At 41.6% G+C, this 25,861-nt stretch overlaps 1 protein-coding gene across 1 annotated transcript; it reads right to left on the reverse strand.

Annotated features, from left to right (window-relative positions):
• Positions 1 to 3,715: 3,715 nt before the first annotated feature.
• myo1hb (myosin IHb) lies at positions 3,716 to 24,066 on the reverse strand (the record flags this gene model as incomplete). The annotated part of the gene is made up of 32 exons (XM_079524835.1): positions 3,716 to 3,936; positions 4,027 to 4,126; positions 4,854 to 4,951; positions 6,367 to 6,437; positions 6,636 to 6,771; positions 7,012 to 7,067; positions 7,279 to 7,372; positions 7,924 to 8,007; positions 8,532 to 8,694; positions 9,449 to 9,533; positions 10,324 to 10,392; positions 10,488 to 10,564; positions 10,650 to 10,763; positions 11,178 to 11,295; positions 12,499 to 12,604; positions 12,696 to 12,776; positions 13,339 to 13,385; positions 13,844 to 13,938; positions 14,066 to 14,157; positions 14,379 to 14,459; positions 14,665 to 14,770; positions 14,860 to 14,927; positions 15,055 to 15,174; positions 15,254 to 15,325; positions 15,431 to 15,544; positions 15,907 to 16,005; positions 16,320 to 16,499; positions 16,611 to 16,691; positions 17,203 to 17,401; positions 17,891 to 18,006; positions 18,432 to 18,593; positions 24,037 to 24,066. 32 exons carry the CDS (start codon positions 24,064 to 24,066, stop codon positions 3,910 to 3,912), a joined length of 3,141 nt encoding a protein of 1,046 aa, XP_079380961.1. The 3' UTR covers positions 3,716 to 3,909.
• Positions 24,067 to 25,861: the final 1,795 nt, after the last annotated feature.

Below are 25,861 nucleotides of genomic sequence, written 5' to 3' on the forward strand. Positions count from 1 at the left end.
GTGTCGGTGAAGGCTCTCTCTCCCTCCCTGTCTCTTCCTTCCTTTCGCTCACTCTCTCTTCCCTCTCTCACTTTCCTTCCCTTCCTCCCTGTCACGGGGCAGCCCGTGCCCTATAGAGGAACAAACAGGCATACACTACTACACAGCTGCTTCCATTTAACAGCAAGCCGGCTTGGAGGACTGTGTGACTGGACCGTCATTAGTGTTGCATGTTGTTCTTATTTTATTATTTGTACAAACAATGAATTATAAAAGGACACAAAGATGGTGTGGGGGTTTTAACAGCATTTCTGTTGATTGGGAATTGTGTTTAATTATGATTGTTTGGCACCTGGCTCTCCTGCAGTACTGGTGATCCTCTTGATTGAGTGGGGGAAGGTACCAAGTTCTATAGAGCAGGAGGGGTGTCTGTCTTGTGTTTCAAGAGCTCTTGTGTTATATGTTCTCTTATGTTAATAATGTGGCGCCTGAAATGTTTTCGTGTATTTGGAATACGTTTAGTAAAACCATATATAATTGTGTAAATCAACTCATGGGCCGTAGTTTGCCTTATTTGAGTTAAGTGGTTACCAATTAATTCTGTGTTCTGGGTATGGTCTCACCTAGTATATAAGGGAGGCTGCAGGATGCCGAGGTGGAGTAGTGGCTTGGGCAACAAGCGGGTAACATCCAGGGAGGGCTGCTAGGGGTCCCTTTTTGGAAGGGTTTATAGCCTAATACAGTTTTGTTATGTTCTGGGTTTATGTTTCCTAATTTGCTTTCAAGCTAAGTTTCATCTGTCTTTTTTGTGAGTTTAGTCTTCAGTGTTTTTGTTGGTCTGTTAGGCCTTCCACTGTAAATACTGCTGCATCGGGGAGAAATAAAACCCTCTAAATGGTATTGCTGGATTCTGTCACTTTTTGGAGCCTTGGCCACTCGGCCAACTTTACACTCCCCCTTTTCCCTTGCCCCCCTCCCTCTTCCTGTGTTCCCCCCTCTCTCATTTTATCCTACCCACTCCAGACAGACTGACAGCTATCACTCACTTTTTACATGGGTTGTTGGATGTATTCTTTGAATGAGCAGAAGGGCTTGGTAGGGGTGTGTAGCGTGTCTGATCACCTTTTTCCTCCTGTTGTTTTGTTAGGCGTGAAGATGGGTTTACTTTCATTTGCATATTATATTACTGTTGATGGTTTGCGTTTAGTTTATTTAGTTAATTAGTTTATTATTTTGCTGTCAGCCCACCATGAAGTTATAAATGTATATATACAGTATGTTAAATATACCCTTATTAAGGATGTATACTTTAGTTGCTATTGGTTTTGGGGAGCTTCGAAAAGGGGGGTTCCACTCCCATTCCCCTAAGATGGAACACAACAAGTGACAGTAACTCACTCTCGTAATCAAATGCTTCAGTTTACTACATAAATCTATATTATAAATGTTGGTGGACTACAGTGAATTCTAGATTGTGTTTCACTAGCTATTCGTAGTCCTTAGTCCTTACTATGACCTTAGTTACCTGTAGGTAAACTAAACCCTGAGGCACTTGCTTGTTTGTTGCCATCCAAAGGTTAACTAGAAATGTGTGGTCAGCGAGTGCAAATCTCTGCCAGGAGGCATGCCCAGTATCACTCTTCTGTCTGACACGTATCTCTCTCTCTGTCTCACAAATTGCAAATAGCCAAATATTAGGGCTGTGAATCTTTGGGTGTCCCACGATTCGATTCGATTTCCGATTCTTGGGGTCACGATTCGATTCAAAATCGATTCAACTCTATTCTATTCTCAATCCAAAAACGATTCAATACTACAATACAATACATGTGCTGATCTGAAGTGACTATACTGACTACAGTAACTTGAAAATTTGAAGACATGTTTACTGTGATTAGGGTAAGCTTACATTTCATATCACAAACACCATGTAGTGAAAACTGTAAGCAGAAAAATAAATCTAAAATCGATTTTTGGAAATTATGAATCGATTTTGAATCGTTCATAACGGGAATCGCGATTCTAATTCGAATCGATTTTGTTTTGTACAGGTCAATTCAATACAAAAACTCCTATGAGGATAAAACCAGAAAAAGCACTAAGACTTGTTTAATGTGGGGCACGGTGGCACAGTCGGTAGTGTTGTCGCCTCACAGCTAGAAGTTCCTGGGTTCGATTACCCGCTCGGGACGCTGTGGGCGCTGGGGTCGTGTTCTCTCCTCCGTGTCATCAGTGCCCATACCCGAGGCAGGGTTGGCGAAAGGGCCTTTCTGTGTGGAGTTTGCATGTTCTCCCCATGTCCCCTAGGGTAGGTAGTAGGTACCGTCACAAAAACATGTAGTAATCCTGGTCTCTAAACTACCTCCCCCTGGCCAGCCGGGTGCCTGATGGAGGAGAAAGGAACTGGTTGGAATAACGTGTTCCTTCCACGCGCTACGTCCGGCCGGGGAAACTCTCCCCTGTCGGGTGAAAAGAAGCAGCTTGGACTCCTCATGCATAGAAGGAAGCATGAGGTCAGTCCGCTACCCCCCCAGGTTGGCAGAGGAAGTGTAGCGCCCAGGATTACATTAGACTGGGTGAAAAAATGGGTTGCAAAATCGTGGGATAAAAATGTAGGAAAATAAAAAAAAGACTTGTTTAATGTTTACATCAGGGTCCTCCATTTTCAACTCATCAGAACATTTAAAGACGTAGAAATATACACTTCTATGAAAAAAAGGAAATCATCTTAAATACAGTTTGAGAAAGTAAAAAGTGTGGGACGGGATGGGGTTACAACTTATTTAAGTGGAAATGAAATGCCTTGATATCATATTCGACCATAGGCCTAATATTGCCTATAATTTTGTTATTAAACCCCTCTGGCCTCTCTCACACTTGTTATACAATGTACATTTTGGTCATGGATGGTATGGCTGACTTGGTAACTGTATATAGGGGATATTTCGCATTCTATTTTAACATGCTTAAAACACATCTAGCAGGAAAAGAGCTTTACAACACAAAGCCAACTATTAGGGGACTCACTATTAGGGCATCGGAACACTGAGGCCTGCCAGTCACAGTGTGGGACAGGGTCTCAATTTATGGGATGCCTGAAAAGTCTTGGAAATGAGGGACTGTCCCACACAAAGGGGGACATCATTTTATCTTGTGTGTGTGTGTGAAGTTTGTTTTGGCCTGATGGTGGCAGTAGAAGCTAGGTCATATATTTTGATCACTCTTTTTGGATGTTGAGCTTTGTTTTATGGCAAAATCCACCCATTTAATTACAACAACTTTACTTAAGTACATAGTAAATAGTATTTTAGAGCTCAGATCAAATTTATTCATGACTTTCAGTGTATGCAACTAGAAGAAAATAAATGCTTTTGTTTTACATTTATCTTATGCTTTATTGTCCTTTACTGTAAATAAGATTCATCATGTGAGAAATTATAAAAGTTATGACATATATGGCTTCACACATTCTAGTGTTTTGTTTTGTTTTCCTACTGCTAGTGTATACAGTATAAAACAGGATATCAGTTCCATCTAGTAAAAAAAAAAGGTCTAGTCTGTAACATTCATAAAAAAAAATGAGGCCATTGTATAATGTATCTGGTAGGTATGGTCACATGGTGGGATTCTGTAAGTGCCTACTTACTCAAATACTTCATCAATGCTGCTGGACTCTGGCCAGGTTACACTATGCATGTTGTTGTCTCTTGTCTATAAATAAAATGTTGGCTGTGGTTATCGAACAAAATGCAATACAGTATAGCATTGTCATGAGATGCCTTATATTTACAAAACGAACTAACATTAAACAGATATTACTGTGCTAGTAACATGAAGCTGGATTGTCCAGTAGCCTACACATGGCTGAATAATGTTTGCAATGGCTCGATAAGGAACACGAGCAACATCATCTCAGCATCAGTGTAGTCATCATCTTGACTTGGCTCTTGTAGATTCCTGAGAAGGCAAGGTGTACATTCTATAGTATATGAACATATTAATAACAATAAGAATGAGATTGACTTAAATCTTGGACTTCATACTCACCACCATCAAATGGCCATTCTTTGCCCTGTAGACCATGCACTCCTGACCACTCACAAAGTCAATGAACCCCTCTCGACCAGGCTGAATATCAAACCGTACGCTGCAATAATGACAGTTTTACATATATAACGTTACAATATCAATGTCGAGCATAAATAATTCATTCATTGTCTATCACTTAAAACTGCAATGCTGAACTTTTATTAGTGAATATAATGTTATTTTGAGTATGTACAGTACATAACACAACTGTGGTGGTTGGGGGTGGCCTATAGCCTACTACCAACACAGTTAGACCTACCTAGGTCAGGTAGGACACCTACTGGTTGACTAGTGGTAGTGGCTGAAACTCAAAGTTGCAATATCTACCCTGCTTATTGTGTCTTAGCTCAATGATAGAAAATGTATCTTCTGTGGGTCCTCCATTTTAGTAAAGTAAAAATAACACCCGTGTGAGGGGCACGCTTATCATCATACGTCGTCATACATCATCACATTCCGGCCATTCACAATTTGCATCCTCACTTTTGTCTTCAAACAAACACTCAAAACTGGCCATTCATTGTCAATGGCATTCAATGTTAGTGTTTGCACAAACACTCAAAACCGGCCATTCATTGTCAATGGCATTCAATGTTTGTGTTTGCACAAACACACACAACCGGCCATTCATTGTCAATGGCATTCAGTATTTGTGTTAGGACAATGTTTGTGTTTACACAAACCCTCAAAGCTGGACATAGGAGTGGTTAGCGCCTAGTGCCCCTCAAAAACAACAACACAAGTTTTACAATCTAGGATTCAATCTAGAACATGTTGTACAGTACCTGCCCTGGACCACTTTGATGCAGGTCTGATTGTTGGCTATGACAGTCAGCTTAGTCAAGGCCTCAAACAGGTAGTCACACTGCAGAACCAGATCCCCCTAAATAAATCAAAATTATCGTTCTTAGATTATTCAGATGTACTATTTGTATATTTGTAAAATTATGTAAATGTAATATTTCACAATTGTTAATGCAATAGTTTTTTATGGCATGGCTGAAAGAGGATAGCTGTCCATAAGAGGAAAACAAAAAAATGATAAAGCTTGCATGAAAACGAATTTCACTCACTTCACACCTGTAAACCTGTTATGTGACAATAAAGTTGATTCTTCTTATATTCTTAAAAGTCACATAAAAATGTAATCACTTGGAGGACTGGCCATCATCACACTCATGTCACTATGACTCAGCCATAACCATATAAGGAATTCCCAATGCAGCTACACCCAAATATGGAGTGTGTACTCATGGGCATGGCATTCAGCTCCCCTATCTGAGCTAACCTGACTCCGCCAGATGGGGCAGCAGAGAGTACACTGGGCTCCCCCCTCCTGCTCCCATCTGGGAACTCTCAGGCAGACTTGATGCCCGGCCACAAAACGGCCTGGCCAATCAGCAGCAGCTATCCCGCCTCTAGCTGCTGCCCCATCTGGCGGAGTCAGGTTATATCTGAGCCCCATTGACTTCCAATATAAATCAAAGTTTGGACCGATGGATTATGATCTTTATGACTTTGTTCTATTTATAGTGACTGATAAGAATGTGACAACTGGGTATAGTCTGGTGACCACCGGAGAGATGGGTGACAGCTGGGAATCTGGGATGCATGGGTTGGCGCCCCAGACTGTCTTCCGAGAGGAGGCAGGCCAACAGCCCTCGGTAAGGCCTTTAGAAGGGCCATTCAAGGCGCAAGCGGAACCTGCAGCACCACCGTTCCCCTGCTGGTGGAGCCTGCGGAACCATTGCGGCTCAAGAATCCGCCACTCCTGAATGAAGTGTCTGGTGCTGGGAGTCTGATGCAACGCACAGGTCCTGGGCCTGGTGAGAGCAGGAGTGGACCTGGTGAGATGTAGGAGGGGCCCGTAGAGGAGTCAACCCACAGAGCCTAGTCCTTCCATGCGCCAGACCTCCCAGTCCCAGCAGAGTAGTTCCGGAGAAACTGATTGTGTGGCCCTGGTCTTTCCCTAATGGGACTGATCATGGGTAGCTACAGGGATCGTAAGACGGGACTTGATCACTCCGGCTGGGTCACCTGAGTGAGGGGTATGATGTTGCGAGACCCAAGATGCTGTTGATCTTGGGATTATGATACAATACATCACTGAGGATACATTCCAGGTGCCTCCATGCAATGTTTTTTCGTTCTGAGATTATATCCGGACACACAGACAGACAAGACCCTCTTCTAGACGGCTCACCTCTGAGGAGCTACATTTAAGAATTGCCCATTAAATCATCTGTGCCTGCCTACCATAGACACAGCCTATTTATTGACTACTATTGACTACTGTACCTTTTGCTTGATGTCCTCACATGTGACATGGAGAATTATGAAGTTGTCACTGAGATTGCTCACTGACACACCTATGAAAACAGAAGATGATTGAGAATGTAAAAAAAACATGAAGATAATAGTGGTACTTTACAGTGGTAAAGCAAAACTTCCAACAAGTGCACACACATGCCCCCTAGATCTATGCCCCCTAGATCGATCTCCTAGGATTATGAATGGCTTTCCAATATCTCATCATCACAGTGTTATAAGTGTATACATTGCTGTACTTTTCAGAGAGTTGTATTCAACTCGCTGCTTGATCTTGCCCTCTTCCACCAGGTAAGCTGCAGTCTGAGTGAAGATGAGCTGCCTAAGACGAGGCCTGAACCCATTCCGGTCGTACTTCACCACAGGGACACTGTACTGTGTGACAAACACATACAATGGATCAAATACGGGTATACTCACTTTTTTATACTTATGTCGTATGACAGTGTCACACGAAAGCCCATCTACAAGCTCACAATGCGTCACATCGCAACATGTTATGATTGTACAGTGTTCTAATTACGCTATTTCTGAAATCTTTAATACGTACTGTATGACAAGTTGGTTAAAGATCAATATTATGCAGGCCCTGAGTAATCCACAAGATGAGTTTACCTTGATACGCTCATGGCGAATCATCTGAAGCACTTTGATGTTGATGTCCTCCTCGCCTATACGAAATGACAGGACAGAGTATTTGACCATGAGACTGACATCAAAGAAGATTGGTATCAGCTTGGATATATATCTTTCAATTCAGCTTGCTTTTTGTTCTGTTTAATTATGTAAGGATAATTTAAAAAAGTTCCCCCAAAAAGGGATGAAAGCTACTATTAGTGGAATAGAAAGTACATAAATATAAAAACTGTACTACAATCTTACTTATCCTGGTGTCCACAAAAGGCCTGCACACACTGAATGGATAGTTTTCTTTCTTTCCCTTGAACATTGTGCTGGTCAGCAACTTCATCTGGATCTAGAACGTGGGAAACACCATGAACAGTTACGTCTTTAAAGCTGCATGTCAAACCCTGGTCCCCATTTCTTCTTCCACTCTGCAAGAAGGCATCCATGCTTGGACAGGGCCAGTAGTACTTTCCATCCAGTAGGTGTCTTATCCCAGGGGTTCTCAACGTTTTTGGCCGGGGACCCCCGGAAATGCTTTGGCAATGTCTCGGGACCCCCGCCCCGCCCCCTCCCGACCTGCTACAATAACCTTAAACCATTTTGGGCGGGAACCCCTTTTGGTGTTTTAAGCATTGTTATAATTTAGCTATTGAAAAATAGCAGATCTACAAGCTCATAGCGCGCCACCGAGTGGCGCCGAGTCGCGACCCACGGGTTGAGAACCCCTGCTCGTAGGGAGACCACCTCCAACCACTGCAGATGTGCTAGTTATTTTGTATTGACATACTGTCTGAACCTGTCTACCATACAGATTGGTTAACATTTTATTCATTCAAATAATTTTGTTCTGGATTGTAGCTTTAACAGCGTGAATGGCTGAGGGAAAATAATTGACCATACCTGTGCTGTCCTTTGTGGAGTGATACCTCGAACGTACTTCTGTACCATGTAGCGAATGTACATCTTCTGTAAGAGCTTGGAGGCCTACAAAGACATTGTAGCTGGTTTAGATTGATCTGATGCACTTACACACTAATACACAATATAATCAATGCCGCCATTGATTAGTGTGTAAGTGCATCAGATCAGATCAATGTATTCTACCCCAGTACTTGAGTCAAAGTATACGTAGATACGACTGTTCAAAGATTACACAATAAGTATTCATAAGTATTCAAAAGTACAAATTACAAAGTACATTTTATATATATATAATGATATATATACTGTATATATATAATTTGGAATGTATGTTTGTAAGTTTGGGTCCTGGGGGTCCCTTCCTAGAAATGTAGTGGAGTCAAAAAACAATAGGCATAGGCTATGTTTCTTTGAAATGTAGTGGAATTAAAGTAATATTCTTTCCTCAAAAAATACATACTCAAAAAATGTAGTTACAAGTGACAAGTTTAAAAGTAAACTTACTGTAGTTATTGTCCACCACTGAATATAGCATATAGCAGCATTTTACCTGTTAACAATGTACAGGTATCAAAAGTCACATTCACCTCCTTCATGATCGGAGGAGGAGTTAGCCAGTTGTTTCGTTCCAGGACTGTCTTGGGCAGGTTTTCCTTGAGACGTGTCAGGTAGTTCTGCCTTACGTATGCAAGGTACTCTCTGTTGTCTGAGGAAACCTCATCATTTCTGGTCATGAAACCTTTGATGAACCTATGTGTGTTAACACAACATCGCGTTAGCAGAGATGTAACGTCTGTAAATCAAGTCACATTTCATCGCTGTCAGGCAGAAACCTTGCATATCCAGAACCACAGGAAATGGAGAAAAAAAAATGCGTTTCATTGGATCCAACTAGTTATTATTCATCCAAAATAGAGAACATGTCACAATGCATTGCTAGTTTGTAGAACAGCTATTTGTTGCTACTTTTGCACAACACTGTCACACAATGAAGTATGACATATGTGACTAAATTTGACTGAGGGACTGCCATTGGATTTTTTTGAATTTTCGTTTTTTCATGTCATATGAAAGTAGGGAATCATAGCTTCAAATTGACATATTGGTTGTTCAGTCTGGCCCACCAGTTTTGGAGATATGGCTTATAGAGTAATGTCTTGCAGAAAACAGCGAGTTGAGAAAACAGGCTTGAAAGGTTCACTTCTGTGGTCTCTAACATTACACCTAGCTACATGTTTAAGCATTTATTTCATATTTACATGTTGATTTCAGCTCTGACACTTATTTCAGACATGCTCTAGTATGTGAAGAGTCTGCCTGTGCTATAAACTCATTTAAAAAAACGTTTTTCTCCTCTGGTGAAAAGCTGGAATTTGCGCGATGGCAGTCTCTCAGTCAAATCTGGTCACAGATTAGGTTATTAATGTATTGGGGGGGGGACTTAAAAATATTGAGATACAAGGTTTACGCCTGATGGGGACGATTAATGATTTGTATCACTTACTTCTTTATGACCTTGACAGCCCATTGCCTTTTTTCCCGCTCTTGCCTTGCCTTCAAACCTCTCCAGCAGTTCTCAATCTTTGTGGCTAATAAAATAATACAAGTTATTTAAAGGTAGGGCAAGTGATTTTCTTTGGTTAAATAAGTGTTACAAAACATCTCTATATTGTGATAGTACTTATTGCTATTTGTTCAGTAACTAACAGGAGCTTCCATGTCTCCCCAGGATTTTCAGGTCGGGATACCAATTTTATCCATTCAGGATAGAGAACTAAGTCAGGAGGATACAGATTAAACAAGTGGAATTGTAAGTGATGGACAGTTGGACACAAATAATGAGCAGACAAAATTGGAACTGGAACACTATATATATTTTTTTAAAAACAGCTGATAAAAAGCTACTTTCTCCTGATTGGTTGAACATTTGTCACCTACCTGAACATGTATACTCTGTTCAAAGAGCTGGAGAGACAGGGATACCCCTGTTATTGAACAAAATGAACACACTATAGCAATGCAGAAGGAGGAGAGGACACTGGAGCAGCACAGACATTTGAAGCCTTTTGTTTAGGTGCTAGTATACAAACGACTAACGTTTCGACCTAAAAGGTCTTCATCATCCGTGCTGCTCCAGTGTCCTCTCCTCCTTCTGCATCAAGTGTCCTTGTTCCTGTGAAGCACCGGACCAGCCGCTTTAGGCGTGAGGCGCGTCGGTAGACTCCTTTTGTACTCTATAGCAATGATTACTATCAGAATATATCGTGATTTAACCTTTTAACAAAACCTTTTGTTTTAACCAAAAAGAATCACTTACCCTACCTTTAATTGTAACTTTGGGCGCCACATAAACATGTATCTCATCAAAGAATGTCTCACCAGCTTCTTTCTGTTTCTGGAACTCTCCATGCGCCCTGTAGCCTTTGTACTTGGCCTGGATCCGTGTTGCTATGAGATAGTAATGAGACATTCAATTATATAATGCAAATGATACATTTTTACTCACTGTATCCTATAACAAAACATTTAGAGCAATAAATCACCTAGCTCATGTTTGCAGATTTCAAATGCATCTTCTGTGGCAAACAGAGTTTTGGGATGGCGTATGAAAATCTTGGTCCTTTTAGGGGAACAAAAAAACGTGGTTACTATATACTACAATATATTAATAATAAAACAGGTCCCGTCCATTAAGTGCTCCTCACCTGCCCATCTTGTAGTCATTAGCCTCATAGCCTAGGTGTTTTATCAGACACAGCACCCCATCTGCTGCAGTTCCCTTCCAGTGAGGCCAGGTGTCTGGACAGAGAGGCTTATACCTGAGAGGACACACAAATCAGAAACGGAACACCTGAAACAGCTAGAATATCTGACAGCAACAACAATCTCTGGGACAATGCCAAACATGCTTAAATAGTAAATACTAACTATACTGTATGGCAAAATGCAATTTATTTTCTGCATGGAGTAAAGCAGTGCCCTTTCACTGACTTGACCCATTTTGGGCGGGAACCCCTTTTGGTGTTAGCATTATGTTATGCTTTAGCTATTGAAAAATAGCAGATCTACAAGCTCATAGCGCGCCACCGAGTGGCGCGCTATGAGCTTGTAGGTCTGCTATTTTTGAAAAATCAAAGAACGACATTTTTAGAATCTGATCTCAGGTCAAAATGGGTTAAATGGATGAGAACGACAAGAGTAGTCCTAGTGAGCTAAGTGGTTTGCTTAGGCACCTTTGAAGGAAGAGCTCGTATCTGCGGCGGTAAGCAAAGCCGGCGCGCCTGACCCGCAGATGCTCCATTAGTCCCAGGTACTTCACTTGGTGTCTCACCAACACATCGTCAAACCGCCCTGCATTCAAGGACAGGTCAGAAGGCAACATGCATCAAGTTATACACTGTTAAACAACGCCCATGCTCCTGCCAACATCCCGAGTTCCCGACCGAACATGGTTAAAGTTGTCAGAACTTATATGTGAGGTATGATGAACTACGTGATTTGCCTACTTTTAGTTGAGAAATTGGCATACTGAAACAATTGTACATCGATGAAACAAATCTGTGATATGTTTTCACCAAAGGTTGCTCAGTTTAATTCCAGTGCTCCATGTCTACCTTTATAGTCTAATACAGGGGTGCCCACACATTTATGACGTGAGATCTACTTTCAAAATGACCAGCTCAACAAGATCTACCCACTGAAAAAATAAGTGTACCATTGCTGAAAATAGTTTAAATATATAATTTATCTGGGGGGGCTTTGGAATAGGGAGAAATTATGACAAAATATGTCCCCCCCGTATTTAACTTAAACGCCCAATGCATTCTCAATGGCAATAGCACAAACTTTGCCATGCTACTAGTCCTACATACTTACACCTAGAAACCCCATTCAAACCTATTTAGGTTCATCTTACGGTGGACATGTTTGCCTGAAAAGAAATCTTTGAAATGTTTCATAGTTTTAGAAATATAGTGCTTTCAAATTTGAGAAATTTATAATGGGGCTCAATGGCAGCTCGATGGCACGTCAAAAAATTACTTTCACCTAGAAACTCTATTCACACATTTTATAATTCAGCTTACTGTGGAGACACATGCTGGAACTTTTTACTTTGAAATGATTTGTAGTTTCTGAGTTATTTAACTTAAACGCCCAATGCATTCTCAATGGCAATAGCACAAACTTTGGCATGCTACTAGTCCTACAACAACAGATTGTTTAGGAGTATATCAACATTATTCAAGAGCCCTTTATTCATTTTGCTGTCTGTCAACCAACAACACACCTCCAATGACCAGATTTATTTCATCATTTCATGACTCAGTCACAACCTAAACTGTAGCTAAACTAGAAATGCAGTCTTTTATACCTTATTGCTGTTGGCATGGGCAGGCTTGTGCAAACTGAATTTGAAAGACTTAATTTTTCATACTGTATGATTCTCGTTCATCTTCATCTTCATCTTCATCTTCATCTTTATATTATCAGGGAACATCTCTAAAATAAATATTCAACCGATTATTTTTATTTTATTTTTACACAATCACTCACCTGGCTGCTTGCCATCATTGGGTTTAATGCAACGGACGTACGAGGGCTCTTTAGACATGAGGATCTCAGTTAGACCAACCAGGCTGCCCTTAAATTGAGTGACCACCTGAAAGGTTGTAGCAGAACATAATAAAAATGTGTAAGCACACAATGATGAGGCCATTACAGTATCAGCATCATCTGAAGGTGTTACTTACTGTTTCAGGTCTTTTCTTGCTGTCTGGTTCAGTTATAGGAAAGCAGTGCTGGATAATAGCATTCTGGGACTGACGCATGACCTTAGGGAGATGAAAAATATCTCATGTATTACACATATAGTACCAAACAAGTAGGCCTATAACCTTTACCAATGCGGTTTAATAATTTAATTGTAACATAAAAGGAAAACATTCAGTTAAAGTATAAGGACATATGGCAAACATAGAAAAGTACTTGCTCAGGGTGGGATCTCTGTCAGTTCTCTGCTCTACATGTAAAGTGTCTTGAGACAACTTGTTGTAAAATTGAATTGAATTGAAAAGTAGAAGAAAATAACCAATCTACATGGTCACAACACATGGTGTTGCAAAGCATTGTTAACTTGTAGATCAGCTATTTTCACTATTTGACGTAAGTGCTATTTCTGGGACATGAAATCCCAGATATGAGTTAAAGAATCCCTTCAGCAGCCTGGTACAAATATATCATCCCTCAAAAGTCCTGTCAGTCTATTCCAAAGCAATGCTTAACAATCAGCTCCTCTATAATTCACAGGTGTGCTTACCAATGAATAATACATACGTTTGGCAGGAAACAGATGTCTCCATTTCCAATTTTAGCTGTGGGTACGGGCACCCTTACCTCTTTAACATTCCTGTACAGGAGATCATTGTTCTTGTCCAAGAACCCTGAAAAATTGTTCAAGAGCACAATTGAGGGGATAACCGACCGTGGCTTTTACTATAATCCTGATTTAGGTGTGCGTGTGTGTGCGTGCGTGCGTGCGCGCGCGCGTGCGTGCGTGCGTGGAGCACACAGTATTTATTTTATCAAGATGTATTGCTTCAGAGCAGTGGTTCTCAAAGTAGAAGAAACCATAGATATATATATATATCTATGGAAGAAACAATTACATTTATTCATAATTTCACCAGCCCAAAGATAGACCAATGAGAATGTAAGAAAATCGACTTAGGTGGGCGTCCATGGCACAGCGTCTTTTCAAAAGGGTGTGTAGCCTAATCTATATCAATTTGTGGGTCATTGACATGGAAATGTTTGAGAACAAAGTTGCTTCAAAGAACATAGTGTGATAAGACAATGTAGAGAATGAATTGTTGACATGCAGTTCCTCTGCATCGCTCACCAGTCACACAGTATGTAACTTCCCCAGCATAGTGCAAGAGGCGGAAGTCTTCTCGCTCTAGTGTTTTCCTGGTTTTTGGATCTGCCAGTTTATGCCTGCAGGAAGTACAAAAATGTGTAAATGATTTTTGTTCTACTATGGTTCTGTATGTAAGTTGATAGTGAGAGACCATGGTTCAGAAAACTACATGCCATATGAATTAACATGAATGTCTGAACTTACGTGACAAAATGTGGATGACCATTCAGCTTTTCCTCCAGCTTTTCCAGGAAGGTTAGATCCGTGGCTCCACCGGGACGTAAACATTCTTCATCCTATTTAAGCATACATAATTGAGCTAATTGACAATGTATGTTTACATTTTGAATCTGCCTGGCCAACAGTCAGTCAGTCAATCGATCGATCGATCGATCAATCAATCAATCAATCAATCAATCAATCAATCAATCAATCAATCAATCAATCAATCAATCAATCAATCAATCAATCAATCAATCAATCAATCAATCAATCAATCAATCAATCGTGACTTTACCAATGTGGAAATGATGCCTCTGTGTTTCTCCTCCACCAGGTCACAGATTATCTTATTGTTGAAAAATGGCACAGGTTCCCACTAAACATAACAGAGATCATGGGTTACATTGTGGGCCCTACTGTATGTCAACCAAGCCTGTTTTGAATTATTGCACAGTAATTATATGTTTAAATTTTTTACTTTTACTTGGATGTAGTTTACGTAATCTCCCATAACTACTACGTCTGTCTGGTAATTGCCCAAATTGGTAATTGCTATGTGAGTGAGTTATTGGAGCATTTACTTCAATCCCCTCCAGCTCATACTCCTCCTGTTCTGACTTTAGGGTCAGCTGGATGAAGAGCTGCTGGAGCTTCTCGTTGCAGTAGTTGATGCAAAACTGCTCAAACCTGAAACAAACAAAAGCCAGTGTCATTGTCAAGCTATTCGTTTCATATATTCACTCTACAGGAGCCAGCCCTGTTAAGCACATCCTCACCTGTTCACATTAAACACCTCAAATCCATAGATGTCCAGCAGACCAATCACTGTCTTCCTGGAGGAATCCTATACATAAATCATAGCAAGGACACTTCCATCAGTACCAGGTTTTGACAGTACTGGTAGTACACCTGTATACCTGAGGATAGAAAAATTGCTTTTGTCTGGGCACTGTGATATAGCCGATACTCACCTTGTTGGCTAATGATTCATTAATTCTGTTGACCAGCCAATTGAAAGTCCGATCATAGATGGCTTTGGCTAGGGCGTCCCTGGCATATACTGCGTGGTCCACTGTGAAGGGACTGAACATCTAAACAGTAGAACAAAGCAATCAAGTTGCATTTGTGGTCTAAAGTAGGCCAACATAAAAATACTGGTAGTTATCTTACCTCCTCTGCTTTGGCTTCAATCTTTCTGTGGGTTAAGCTCTTTTGTAGCACCTGAGTAGGAATTCCCAGCAACTGCACAGTGGAAAAAAACAAGCAAACACATGACACCAAATACCTAGTAGCGCTCTTTCTGAAAGAGCAAGGTTAAATTATTTACACTGTACTGGGGTCTCTCACCTTTGACACCCAGTGCAAGTCTGGATTGTTGTTGAGAGTGGCGTATCCTCGAATATCTTTGTCAAACTTAATATTTCCGAGGTGGAGCACACTTCCAATAATTCCAAACAGGTGCTGCATTGTACCCAGGAATAAACACATTGTAAATGACCAGAAACATTGAACTTACAGTATAGTTCTGTAAGTAAACAGGACCCTCTCCCACAATGCTTAATGGTACTGTAAGAGCATGATATCCCCTTGAAGTAGCATGATCCATACAATCAAATGATCCTACTGAAGATAATTTGAAGGACTGGGCTATTGAGAATTGTTTACAAGTGACTTGCACCTCTGTATACCACAGTGGTCATAAGCTGAAAATCAAACATTTTTGTCAACGGATACAGCCGAGGTATAAATCATTGCTTAGAATCACTATCCCTATTTTTCTAAACAATGACCTTATAGTCTATTGCAGAATTATGAAACCTCACCTCCATGTCATTCTCACTGAACTCTATGACAGAGAGGGCATTCTTCACTGTCTTCCAATCACTCTTATCGTTGATGGAGCTCACTTTGGCACAATCCCCCTTCTTGAGACACAGATAATGACAATTAAAAATAAATCTAACCACATGTACTGGTTCCAAATTGAAGCACATGGGTTCTGGCTTTACAATAATGATTTTAGTCAGTCCAAAGGGGGAGAAGTATTTTCTGGTCCCTGCTTTGGTAGGGAACATTACTTTTACTGCTTCACTGAGCAGATGGCTGCTCAGATGGCTCAAGCCAAGGACAGAACCAGTGACCTTCTGATTCCCAGAAGGCACCTCTCTACCCACTGAGCTACAGTACAGCTACCCAAAGTGATAATCACTGGGAAAATAAGGTGTTGTCCTCTGACCTGTACCAGGTAATTGTAGTGCTGGCAGTTCCTTTCCAGGCCAAGCCAACGCAGCAGTTCTTCATCTCCTCCTTCCACTAGCTGGTAAAAGATATGGAAGTTCCGCTCTCCATGGTTCTGATGTACCACACGGGACTTCTCCAGCAGGTAACTGAGGATGTGGCCTCCAACAGCTCCCCCCTGTGGGGGAATGATGCTCTATTCATTTGTGATCCCAACAGCCATTAAAAGACATCATGTTGATTGTTGAAATTGTACAGGTAGTTATAAAGAGGAGTCATTTAATTGAACCTGGTGGTCAAACTGGATGTCCATGTACTTCCCAAAGCGACTTGAGTTGTCATTCTTCAGGGTTTTGGCATTTCCAAAAGCCTGGCAGGGGAAAAGGAGTGTTAACCAGTACCACTTAAGCTTTACACAAGCTGTGAGCTTGTAGATTGACTATTTTTTTGAAATGTATGAAACGTTAAATAAACATTTTTGTATTATAATTATTTTTCCCGCTGTAGCTCTGGACTCTGTCACATAACATTGCCATCCACATAGAATAGCAGTTTAACCTATTGCATTATCCAATGTCGTATCAAATTGTACTGTAGGTGGTCCAAGCTTCATTCAGATGTCTTCAGCAAAAACATGGTGGTCAAAATACTTTTGACAGCCTGGGAGAATTCTAACACAGCAGTGCATTCCCAATCTGCTGCTCAGTGTGCTCACCATGTCCCAGAGCTACAGCGAATTGGGAGGTCACAGATGGGGCTAGCCCAAAATAAACAAAATAAACCGGAAACAAGGGCTTAAGATTGGAATTACTTGGACCTCATCGTATTAATGAAGCTGATGCCACTGGTACTCAAGATCCAGTCAAATGAATGAAACCCACCTCAAGAACTGGGTTAGAAAGAACCAGTCGATCTCTGACATTGTTCAGGAGTCTTGTGCTGGGGCAGCTGACAGCATAGAATTGCAGGATTTTCTTGGAGGCCTCCGTCTTGCCAGCTCCACTCTCCCCTGAGATCAGGATGAAGTGGTTGTTGACCTCACTCAGCATGGTGCGAAACACGTTGTCTGCCAGGGCATAACTGAAGGACAGCGACTCATTACTGCCAGCTACTTTTTTTTTTTTTGCTTTAAGGCTTTTTAATGAGGCTGTTTGTGGGTGGTTTTCATCCTATGACAACAGTGTAAAAATGTCCAAGACTCAAAAGTTAATTAATTAATTTGCTTTTCTTCAGTCTCACATGGAGGTGTATAATTTGTATTTGATATTTACATTTAAGTAATCCTCTGGAAGTTGGCCAGGTCTACAGTAACTCTTGTTTTTATAGTATAGCAAAATAACAGTATAAGATCTCTGAGCTTCTTTAGGCAATCTATCATTTTTTCATGACGAATAACAGGCATTGTCCAGTTATGCACATCAAGTTAGAAGTCAGTATATATTTTTTGTTTCTCAATACAGTTTCCATATGTTGTATCATATTTTTATGTTTTCTCTCTTTTCTAGTTTTCTGTTACCTTTTAATACGGGGTTTTACAACCTGTAAAGTGTAAAAAAAAAGGCATCTTACATGTGAGGTGGAAGCTCAAAAAGGTTTACACCCATGTATGTATCCATATTTGTCTTGTTGTAGATATCTAGTTCTTTGTAGGGATTGACTGATACAAGAAGAGTTCCAATGTAGGTCTAGAAAAAAGAAAGAAAATAGGAAATTGTCTATTATACAGAGCAACAATTCATTTTTATTCTGTTGTCTTTTGAGCTATCTTTCTCTTTGAGTTGACAATGTCTTCCAATCGGGAGAAATAATCCATTTATCCGGTTCAATTGTAAAGTGTGTTCCAGACAGTTCCAATGTTGTCTGCAAATTCTATAGACCTACCCTAAAACAAATATTTTAGACACTTTCAACCTGGTATCCCTTTATGTCATTGTAAACAAAAATAAATAAATACATTTATTTGTATTTTTATTTGTTTTATACATATGCGGTGTGAGCTTGTAGATTGGCTATTTTAACTATATGAGATGTGACTAGAGATTTTAAATTGCCCATTGGTGTGCCCCGGGCACATGCAAGTTTGAAAGCCACTGCTGTAGGATAGACTCACGTAGATGAGATTCTCGTGGAAGCGCTTCCTCAGGTTGTCGAGGAAGGCACTCTCACTCGTGTAGTTATCCAGCAGAACGAAGTCCTGGAGCCCCACGCGGTCCCGGGCTGTCAGAGAACCCTCCATGTTCCGCAGGATCTGGTTACAGCGCTCCTCTAGGCTCTGTGCCCAACCAGGAACCACAAGTCAGTGATGATGACACAGTATCGCAACACAGTGAATAGGTGTTTTAACAACTTAATTGTACATGGTCTCTCAATCGCAGAATGTGCTGTATGTATGTATCCTTCTCAGAGGAAGTATTCTTCTCTATTTTAACTTTACAATGCATATCCCTACATTTCTATTGGCCAACACAAGGACTAAATGACCTGCCCTGTCCCTCTGTCCTGTTTTCTTACTCTATCTCTCTTCTGGCTCTACACACACACACACACACACACACGCACACGCACGCACACACACACACACACACACACACACACACACACCCATTCATTCCCCAGAAGACAACTCATTTCCTCTGCACTTGTCCCCATATCTGTGTGACTTCATTCACTTCCAGTCGGTGTCCTTGGCCACATCCTCTAAGCCCATGACAATTTTAACTTCTATCATCATTCATCATCTAATCAGGAGAAGGCCAATCCCGCAACACCACAGATACACAACTCAAGTAAAAAAGTACAGGCTTCCAAACAAGCTGTATACATTTAAACATTTTATTCAAATCAATGATGTGTTGTATACTATGAGTAGAGTAACTAGAGTTATGTATATACTAGTCCATACCTGTTCAGGGATATGATATGACATACCCAATCTATACCTCTCTTTTCTCTCTCTCTCTCTCTCTCTCTCTCTCTCTCTCTCTCTCTCCCCCTTCTCTCTTACCCCCTTCTCTCTCTCCCCCCCTATCTCTTAGCTGCAATCTCTCTCCCTTCTGTCTCTCCCATATCTGCCACTTATAACGGGTGTTCCAAAGGGGACACCCGTTATGCCATGCTCAGCCAATCGCAGTGCAGAATATGACACACCTTTTAGTCAATCACAGTGCGCATTATCTGTGGACCCATTCCGTCCACACATTTTTGTCCTCAAAATGATTAGTCTATACCCGTTCGGGGATATGACATACCAAAGTATGTGCAGAGTTTCTCCCTACCTTAATCTCTCCCCCACTCTCTCTCTCTCGCCCCCCTCCCCCCTCTCTCTCCCTCTCTTCCCCTCTCTCTCCCCCCTTTGCTGTTTGTTTTTGAACATCTGTTTTGTTACACTTCGCTCAAAATAACTTGTCAAACTAACTAAATAGGCAGGTAGATAGACACACCCATCTCTCTCCCTCTAGCTGTTGCCAAACCTACCATACCAGACAGGCGCGGACGTTTTCTGCTGTCGGCCGGCGTCTTTTCCGGGTTTTTAGACAGCTGGTGGATGGAAATTAAGCTCCACCCACACGGCTTACTGCCGCGGGGGCAAGCGTTTCCGGGAATCTGGCCGTCGCGGCATTCAGCCGTGTGGGTGGAGCTTTAATCATTTCCATCGACCAGCTGTCTAAAAACCCGGAAAAGACGCCGGCCGACAGCAGAACACGGCCGCATGGGCTGTCGGCCCAGGTGTGGAAACAGTGTCACTCTCTCTATGCCACTTATATTGGCTCATGTGGCACACCCATTATGCGATGCTCAGCCAATCACAGTGCAGAATGACTTATACAAGGCTTATACTTGCAAATGCATTCACAATACAGCAGTATTGACATCACAATACATCTTTATGCACTTTAATTCAATAGTTTAGCTCTCATCACTGTCAAATTGACCTCTACCAAACTTCCACTTAAGGAACCCTGTTACAGTATAGCCGGCCTAGCAAGGCTGGACTGAGACGAAAATTCAGGCGTGAATTTTCACGGAATTATATACTCTACTAACTTTTCGGGTCGAGGCACATACAAATACTTGAAATACATTATACATAAGCCCTTAATACCATCACTTTTACAGAACAACATAAATGATACACAACCAACAGACAACTACACTGAAACAGACAACTAATTTAACATTTGGCCCAGACCGGCCCACCACAACCTGATTCCACCGGCCCAGTGGGGCCCACGGGTCGGCCCACCGGGTCGTTAAGTGGCCAGTCCTGGCCTGGTAGGCCTATAGGCCTAGAAGTCTCTTTTCCACAGGGGTTGAACCGGTTTGGTTATTTTTTCCCCGCCTAATATTGAACCAGTTCAGAGTGTTTCCACTGTAAATTGGTTCAGAACCCTAAAAGTTGGTTTGGAACTGCATGGAACCAAAAAATGGCTGCCTAGTCTATAACGGAACCAGTTCTAGAACCAAGGTTATTTTGGTGGAAAAGTGGCCTACGTATGTGTCTCGGTTTCCTTTCTGAACATGTGGGTCTTTATCAGAGAAAGGAAAGTAGTATGGCAGGAAACATTGATATATTACAGCCACCATTTCCTCCAATAGGAAACCATTAATAATGTTTTATTTTTAAGTGTGCAACAGAGGAAGCAAATGCAGGTCTGTATGGAAAGCTGGGCATGTTAGAGGTATCACCTGTCTGATGTAATGTTTCTGTCATTGTTTTGTATTCACCTTTTTGTTAAACACACAACATACTGCTAGAGCAAGTGGGGACACTTTCTATAAGAAGGAAACTGAGATATTTTTAACCTAAAACACAGGAAAGCTCTATCATTTCCAGATACAGGGTGGAAGATAGGCCAAGGGCACAACATACAAGCTAATTCATCACATTTATTGTTGCCCTCTTGTTGCCCTCGTACCATTTACCAAAGACAGAGGAAAGAGGCCGTCTTGACACATACTGTAGCCTACATATTATGAGAGAGAGAGAGAGACAGAGAAAGAAACAGAGAACTGCAAGAGTCGACACAAAGGTATCATTAGAATAGACAGTCAAAAGACATTGAACAGTGAATATACCATTTTGGCTCCCTGCAGGACTGTTGAGGAAACCAAATACCAACGTATTCACATCATCAGAAACCAGGGTGCAAGAAAACAAATTTCCTCAAAGAGGGAAATATGCAGAAAGCTCCACAGTGCACAGCCCTTATACTATTATCAGAACATCACAGCAAAGGCTTTAAAGGCATAGTCGTTTCTATCTGTTCAAAACGTAGAAATTATCTTTCTGATTATTGATTGTATTTGCATTCATATGGGGACCTAGAAGGATTTTAGCTTGGTTGCCCAAACGGCAACTTTGGGCAACTCTTGTAATTTGCATAATCAAAGATGGCCATGCACTGACACCTCAAAGCTGTTACTTTTAACCCGCTTGTAATAGAATGGTGTCATTGGTGTGTAATATCTCTTTTTAGGGGTTTTCAACTGCAGGTCAATCGATACACGAAAGAAGAAGCATGGCCTGCAATTGAAAATGGTTAAAAGATTTGCCATGGCGTTCAGTGGCCATCTTGGAGTATGCAAATTACCCAAACGGCAGCTTTGGGCAACTAAGCCAAAATTGTTCTAGGACACCTGATGAATACAATCAATAATAATAATAAAAAACTTAATAGGAAACAAAACAATTTAGGTTTAAAATCTTCAAATGATAGTCCTGATAGTCCAGCAGGTGATATATTTTGCCTGTGTGATACAGTTGGCCTTTTAAGTAACAAATGCTGGTGCCCAAAAGATAATTTAAGAGCAAGGTGTCAGCATTAATAGTAATTAATATATTCTGAGACTCCCTTACATACTTCTCTCAATATAATATACATTATTATATGGATTCAATTTCTCTATGGGCTGAAAATTCCATCAACATTTCCGGAAACAAAAACAATCACTCTGGTCCTGGCAGCCTGGCACAGCACAGAGCATGTTACAGAGATTTAACACTCTTTCAAAGGGACTCGTTTCTACACACCGCAGCACCTAACACAATAAAATGGTAAATGGTGCATTTATATAGCGCCTTTATCCAAGGCACTTTACAGAGATTGTGCATTACATTCACCCATTCATACACAGATGGCAGCGGAAACCATGCAAGGCACCAACTAGCACATCGGGAGCAATTAGGGGTTCAGTGTCTTGCTCAAGGACACTTCGACAGTAACTCTGGGGGAGCCCGGGTTCGAACTGGCAACCTTACGGTTACCATCCAGACACTCTACCCCTGAGCCACCGCCCCCAATAAGCAGATTGAGAAGCTAGCTGGTCAAAGCATGCAGCCAGGGACAATCTCAAGCTTGTAGATTGGCTATTTCGATCCAAGTATAAATCACGCTGTAGAGAAGAGGCATGACATACTGTAGACATGAGGTGACAACAACCCATAGAAGGAACTGTCCTTTAGTTTAAGGCACTTTTATTTTAGTACATCATTTGGCATGGTAGATTTAGAGATTTATCGTAAAGTTACTTTCCCGACTGTGTTGACTCAGAGAGACTGAGAAAGCAAAGCAAAGCAAAGTTCTTTGTTTACCCAGGGTGAATGGACTAAGCTCGAGATGCTTGTTTACAGCCAGACCCTGCTCATAGAACATTTCATGGTAGGGGTTCAATGCCTTGCTCAAGGGCACTTCAGCGGTGGTAATTTTAACGTGCCGGTCCGGGGATTCGAACTGGTGACCTTCCGATAACAAGACCGCTCCGCAAACCGTTCGGCCACCGCTGCCCCAAAACTGCTCAGAGAGACTGAGACGAGTTGGAATCGTGCTTGCTTCCTTGATGTAAATATCCACAGAAGGAGTTAGAGAGGGAGAAATTATGTCTCTATTGGAAAAATGGAAAAATGAGCAACCGTCAGGTTAAAACGGAACATGAAAGCCTATCTGACCTGGAGACCATCACCCGAGAGGACACTCCATTGTCCATGACTCTCCACTATTGCATAGGATCCTGTTACTTGGCCACAAAGTGGCAGTTAGATTCCTGAAAGAGATAGCACTCTTCGTGGGTCATTGACTGACACCATACATCACCCAGGGCAACACACATTTAGGGGGTTCCAGGCGTCTAGAGAAACCTGAGGATCGGATTGGACAGTATCCTCTCGGAAGCGACCGGATTTTATATGCATGACTTCAAGTTCAACTTCATCTTTAATTGTCACATCAAAGCTTTACAATTGTTAAAAAGTGGGTGAGATTCTTTGTCATACAAGCAGTTTTCAAGTAAGGAGAAAAGAATAGAGATAGAAGGAAAACAAAGAACGCTGTTACAATAGCAGCACATAACTGATATATTAACATGTATAGTTTAACAATAACAATAGCAATAAAGCAACAGAAACAAATCACATGTAGGTGAGACATCATTTAGCACTAGCAGATATCAGACATGTCACTGTTAACATTGCGAGTGCCAGTGCCCGACATGTGTAGCCTTGGTGTAATTAAGTTTAGCACCGTTTAAGAATAGCTCAAATAATAATAGTTGGCTGTGAAATACAATATTTCTGTACAGTGCACCATACAGTAGGACCTATAACTTGTTGCTTTTTTGCTAGACGGATAAACCAAAAAAGGACACAACAGCAATCTAATCAAAAAACTCAATTACAACTAAATTACAACGAACAACACATACACACTCCATGTCATTACCTCTGACACTTCCAAAGTATTGTGAGTCATGGTCGAGTCAAGTCTTGTAAAACTGACTATGAATCCAACCTATTTCCAGTTAATGTCCTCCAGTAGCCAATACAAAAAGACACAGCCGCAGGTGGCTACTTTAGGAGCCAAGCAGGTGTCCCATACTAGAGCCTCTTCAGCTTAGACCCTCAGACTATCATCACTCAAATGTTCTGTCCTCGTATCTCGTCACCGTTTGGTTCACATGCTCTCTTAGAACAGGCCCAGTTCTGATGCACCGAACACGGGTCTTGAAGAAGACACGGGTACCACTGATACTTCCTGCTGGACCGGTGTCCATGCATTGTGTGTGATGATGAACCACACCAGTAATGAGCTATCTGGCCCTAAGCACTAAGGAGGTTAATCATTCATGAAGACCAGGTAGCAAGGCCTCCTCCAGTGCTTCACTGGGGTGTCCACCTGTGTGTGTGTGTGTGTGTGTGTGTGTGTGTGTGTGTGCGTGCGTGCGTGCGTGCGTGCGTGCGTGCGTGCGTGCGTGCGTGCGTGCGTGCGTGCGTGCGTGCGTGCGTGCGTGCGTGCACGCACGCACCACATGTGCTGTGCACTTGCATGTCTGCACCGCAAAGTCCAGAGCGGTAATTGTTTTAAGTGTGTGTTGCTGTGTCGGTGTGCACAAGGATGTTGTAACTCTATCCACCCCCAGACCCCTCCTCATCCTCATCCTCTTCCTCCCCACAAAATTACAGCACAGGTGTTCAGTTACTGATCTTTGATTAGGCTGATGCATTTCTACCTAATTACCAACCGTTCCTTAGAACCGGCTAAATCAAGTGTCAATCAATATGTGTACATGTTGTTTCATGCTGGGAAGATCACTCTAGTCTTAATGCGTAAATAATTGATATAAAGTTATTATAAAAACAAATATACATTCTAACAATTTCAACATTTCAACATAATTGCCATAATATCATTTTAGCAAATGTAGGCATTTGGCCAGAATGGAGTCACAATAAAGCTCACAGTAAAATCCTCAGTGTTCATATCACTCCAAGAGTGTACAAATGGTACCAAATGGATCGATCCATGGTCCATTTGCTACCAATTGCACACTCTTGTTTTAATGCATATTTTGTCAGGTGGTGGTTGAGGTGGCTTGTGGCTTGTGGTAACAGTAACATTGCCCTCTCATTCAGTTTAAATTTTAACACTGTGCATCCGGTCAGTATCAGGTCATCTTACATTACTGCTTCCAGACAGCGACAGGAACGACAGGACATGAGAGACCATACTGGAAAAATCATTGTCATTAAGATGATCCAGTCCATTATGCAAATAGTCATGGTTTTCTCTGGGCTTCATTGAATCATTCAACAGTCAACAGTCAACTGCTCTCAGATTAAAACACACCTGGGCAAGCACACGTGCATACACACAAATGTAGGCAGACAAGAAGCAGTGGGACTCTAGTATTTGTACAATAAACAACAATAAATATACGGATGCATGCATACACATACACAGACATACAGACAGACAAAAATAAACAGGACTCAAGTATTATAACTGTAAAACAAGGTGATTCAAAAGAGGTGAAATGGTCAAATGAAATAGAGGATCACTTGAAATGAACAGTGAAGCAGCACACATGCACGTGCACGTACGCACACACACACACACACACGCACACGCACACGCACACGCACACACACGCGCGCGCACACGCACACGCACACGCACACGCACACGCACACGCACACGCACACGCACACGCACACGCACACACACACACACACACACACACACACACACACACACACACACACATGAC

The sequence above is a fragment of the Electrona antarctica genome (genome assembly GCF_951216825.1).
Source record: "Electrona antarctica genome assembly, chromosome: 16".
Taxonomy (NCBI): Eukaryota; Metazoa; Chordata; class Actinopteri; order Myctophiformes; family Myctophidae; genus Electrona; species Electrona antarctica.